Source organism: Phanerochaete carnosa, assembly GCF_000300595.1.
Source record: "Phanerochaete carnosa HHB-10118-sp unplaced genomic scaffold PHACAscaffold_1, whole genome shotgun sequence".
Taxonomy (NCBI): domain Eukaryota; kingdom Fungi; phylum Basidiomycota; class Agaricomycetes; order Polyporales; family Phanerochaetaceae; genus Phanerochaete; species Phanerochaete carnosa.
In genome coordinates this window covers 2,864,855-2,869,179 of record NW_006767628.1, presented here as the reverse complement: position 1 = coordinate 2,869,179, position 4,325 = coordinate 2,864,855, and the positions used below count along the sequence as shown (strand labels likewise).

At 56.6% G+C, this 4,325-nt stretch overlaps 1 protein-coding gene across 1 annotated transcript; it reads left to right on the top strand.

Moving 5' to 3' along the window:
- Window positions 1-526: 526 nt before the first annotated feature.
- On the top strand, window positions 527-4,215 carry PHACADRAFT_247199 (uncharacterized protein). The gene is made up of 3 exons (XM_007390331.1): window positions 527-2,349; window positions 2,398-3,176; window positions 3,226-4,215. The coding sequence occupies exons 1-3, from the start codon at window positions 749-751 to the stop codon at window positions 4,089-4,091; spliced, it is 3,246 nt and encodes a 1,081-aa protein (XP_007390393.1). The 5' UTR covers window positions 527-748; the 3' UTR covers window positions 4,092-4,215.
- Window positions 4,216-4,325: the final 110 nt, after the last annotated feature.

Below are 4,325 nucleotides of genomic sequence, written 5' to 3'. Positions count from 1 at the left end.
GCAGGATGCCCAACCTCGCGAGGCAGACGCGAGCAGTGTACATAGCCTGCCAGAGGTCCAGGTATCCGACTACACCAACTCGAGTGAACCCATGACTTCACGTAGCGCGAGCTCGTCGTACCCTGCACCGCCATCAGCGGGTCTAACAGCGACCGCCACGTCTTCGCTGGATCGAAGAAACCGCCATCGGTCGACCATGGATGTGAGTAACGAGTACAGGGATGCTATGAACCAGCGCTGACGGTTGCAGACCCGTGCATCAAACCGTATATCGGGCTTCTTTTCCAACCTCATCCATCGACGAGACTACCCACCACAACCAGCACCCCACGAGACGATGGCTTCATCGCCAACGACGACGAAAGAATCGTCTCGGGCATCGTCCCCCATGCCATCACGTCCCTCCACCCCACCCCCATCTCTACCTGCTCCTTCCTTAAGTGATCTAGGACTCTCGCTTTCATCGGTAACAGGCCCCCTCTCACCATCACACTTCAGCTCTCCTCCATGTAGCGGTGCATTTCTTCAACCGCACTTCCTGCTGCTATGTCATGCGCAAGGCCTTGACGTTCTACCCTTGAATTCACCACCTGTACCGCAGCCGTATTCTTTGATACGCCGCGTACCTTTCAAGAGTGTCGTGGTGATGGAGCATCGCGGGGTTCTAGTTGCCATCGCTGGCAGACGAGACGGCGTCCGAGTGTATGCACTGGAAGAGGTTAAGCGAGCAGTTGAGTGGAGAATCGAGATGGAGGTCAAGCGGGAGCGTGAAAAGTCTCGCCGAGAAGAAATCAAGAGGGCTCTTATCGCAAATTATGAAGGCCGTGACAAGAACCACGGCGTTCGCAAGGACCCGGCTCGAGGATTGCCCCAGCTCCCGTCGAGTTCGAAGTCGAAGCCGGATCGACGAGCCACTATGTCTGTCAGCTCCCAATCGGACATATCACGGCACGCTACCGTTAAACGACCCAAAACGCCTCCAGTTCCTGTACCATCAGGTCCGCCTCCAGCGTACAGTGGTCCCACGAGCACGAGATCAAGAAGTAACTCAACTGTCCCGATCAACCCTAATATGAACCGAGCTCGCACAATGTCAGTCAACGACGTTCTTGCTGGCACCGCCAACCGGACTCCGCATCCTAACGGGGACGTGAATTCGCATCATCCCGATGCTAAGTCTGATTGGGCGTCCAGTGACGAAGAAGCCATTGACCCTGTTGCTGCTCCCAGCGGTAGCCAAGCTTTGGACGAGAGGACAAGCGCGATTTCCACTGTCAACAGTGCGCAGACGGTGAACCCCGCCGCTGTGGGTGCTAGATTGGAGGTGCCACGGTCACATACGGGCCCCACGCAAACTCGACGGAGACCGGCCAATCTAGATCTTAGCTTGACTCGTGCCAGCCCTCCCAGCAACGCTGTCGCGACTGTGGCACCGCCATCGCCGACACCGACGTTGCAGACTCTGCGCCAGACTCTGATGAGTTCGCCAGGGAGCACAGGCACTGCCCCGACGAGGCGGCCCATGGGCCCTCATGGTGCAGGTGCCCCTGTCAACTTTGCGGTCGCGGTGGACGAGGACGAAGGTGAACCCGCACCGTCTTCGCCTACTACACCGACCCAGGAGCGCATCAGCTTGGCCGAGGCGCTGATGGAAAGTCGGCTGCCAAACGTTGCTCCGCCTGGTACGAGGCAGGAACAAGAAGCGGTTATGCTCAATAATGTTGCCAGCGGCGACGAGGATGTTCTTGGTAGCCCACGGACGTCGGAATCATTCTCTATCAATACCAGGCGCAGCACGGGTGATGCATCCACTCGACGGCGGAGGAGATGGTCCGTGTTTGACGGATTCTTCCAGCCGGCATCCCCGCAATCGTCTCAGACCGGCATCCCGTTCGCATTGGAGAACAGTCCACCGCCCCCTGCACCTCCTCCGGAGACTCGAGAGCGTCAGCCCAGCGCATTGACGCGGTCCCAGTCCACACGTGCGCTAACTACGACGTCGCAACCCGCGTCTGATAACGACCTTCCCCGGCCGTCTACCGCTCCCGGGCGTGACGGGAGCGTGTATTCCCTGCCTGCGCCATCGCTGGGTATACCGCCAGCTGCCAGCTACTCCCAGCCATCTTCGGCGCCCGCCTCTCGGTTCCTGCCCCGAATAATCACGAATGCATTTCATGGTAGGCGTTCTGACGATAGACCAGGCTCGCCTAGGGCTATGGAAAACGACGGCCGGAAGAGCATGAATACTCCTATAACTGTGCCTGCCCCTGCGCCGAAACTGGAGTATGTCAAACTCCCCGGCACCAAGGGTTCGGTCATGATCAAGGCCGTTGAGACAGCTAAGAAGAGGTAATACTCATTGTCTATGACATATGCAGTATGCTGATCTTTTGATAGCTTCCTTGCTATCCTCTGCGGTGACAATGGGGAGAAAGTTGAGCTCTTCGCCGGTACTTACCGCACCGCTCTTGGTCTGTCCCGAACGTTCATTCTGCCCGACTCACCACGATCTCTGGAACTTCAACTCCAGGGTGATGACCTTGTAGAGGTCTTCCTTGTGTTCTCGCAAAACGTCTTCGGTCTCGAGCCAGCTACCGTTCGCGTTCGAGAAGTGAGGATTGGACGAGCAGAGCGCAGGGCGGCGCGGAGACGATTGCGAGGAACACAGCAGGTTGCGGAGGCTGCTGACGCTGAAAACACCCCCGGTGAAGAGGACACTGCGGTCAACGTGACAATTGGCGTTTCCGTAACTGCAGCATCGCCTACCCCGAATGGCAGTGGTGACAACACGGAACTGACTCCATTGTCAAGCCCAATGCCTGGTACCATGCATCCTGCGGATACCCAGGCTGCTACTTCGGCGGCAGAGAGCGGGAGCGTAGCAATGTCGTCCATCAATGCCGATGAGTTGGCCACGTTGGCGGCGGCTCATACGAGCCCTTACACAACATTCCAGCAGCTCACCTTTGCGCCTAACTTCCCTTTGGCAACCATTGCTGATGAGTACATTATCCCCCCGACATACTCGTCCTTCCTCGACTACAGGAAAAACCATGAGCCGGAGTCGGAGGACCAGGACCTCACGCAGGTGCAATTCACTCCTCCGGGGCTCCCCGCTCCCATTGTTATGCCCCCATCACAGTGGTACTACAGAGACCCGAAAGGTGTCATGCACGGTGAGTCTTCCGACTGAGGTGACATCGGTGTGTCTGACAAACAAATCAGGACCTTGGACTGCTACTGTCATGCAACAGTGGTACAAGGAAGGCCTCCTTCCTCTTGATCTTCCTGTCCGAAGAGAGGAGGACGCCGACTACGTTCTCTTGAAGGACCTCCGGCTGCAGTGCGTGGACCCAATACACCCCTTCAAATTACCATCTCCGCCGTCTACGACATCGATACCGACTCAGCTGATACCGCCAGTCGACTCTTCTAAGCCCTTACTGTCCCCAATATCCTTGCTAGCTCAGCCCAAGCACTTCGGGCCTCCCGCACTATTCTTCTCTTCGCGTGGCGGTCACAGCACAACCATTGTCGACGCAAGGGGTCGCTCTGTGCTTAAGGGAAGGTTCATGTGGAGCACAGATGATGACGAGGACAAGGGTTTTCTGTCGGGTTCTCCACGCCTCGGTGACGTGAAGCGACTCGAAGCATTCGACGTGAAGGATCGGGCGGTGCTTGTCGCTATGCGCCAAGGAGGTCTCGAGGCCGTCGACTTCGGCGACGCGCTGCTTCTTCCGGCAGATCACTCGCGCACCTTGTTCCCACACTTCCACCCCCCAACATCCAGCATCAATCGTCGCGGCTCGTTCGTATGGAAGATCGGAACCCCCACTTCATCCTCAACTGGATCGCCTCTTCCGGCGCTGACAGCGAAAATACCCCATCGCTTCCATCCTAAGAGGCAGAATGCTGCCCTCTCGAAGTCTCCGGGACGCACCGACTTCGCGGGGTCAACAGACGGTGACCCTGATCATCCACGAGACGAGGTCTTCTTCCTTGGACGGAAGGGCGATGATGTGTACTTCTGTGAGAGGAGATATGGCGCTTTCCGAGTTCTCAGGATTTCCCCGCTATCATCTGCCGCGTAAAATAGCTGGTGCTGATCACGTTCTCTTCTCTGTGTTTCCTGTTGGTGATAGCTGCTTTATTTTTCTTGCACGCAAGTTAGACATTTCCCGGACCCTCATTGCCACTGTCATCGTCGCATCCATGTTTATACCACGCAATACTTCTATCTATATATTATTCTACATAATTGTGCAATAAATTACACATTACTGTAAGATGAGGGAAGCCGACGTATCTGACCATACTCGAGCTCG

Bases quoted from the DNA above. Each gene is read 5' to 3' on its own strand.
- PHACADRAFT_247199 (XM_007390331.1), top strand. From the start codon at position 749: ATGGAGGTCAAGCGGGAGCGTGAAAAGTCTCGCCGAGAAGAAATCAAG. The intron at 2,350-2,397 runs GTAATACTCATT...ATCTTTTGATAG, and splicing joins GTTGAGACAGCTAAGAAGAG to CTTCCTTGCTATCCTCTGCG. The intron at 3,177-3,225 runs GTGAGTCTTCCG...CAAACAAATCAG, and splicing joins CCCGAAAGGTGTCATGCACG to GACCTTGGACTGCTACTGTC.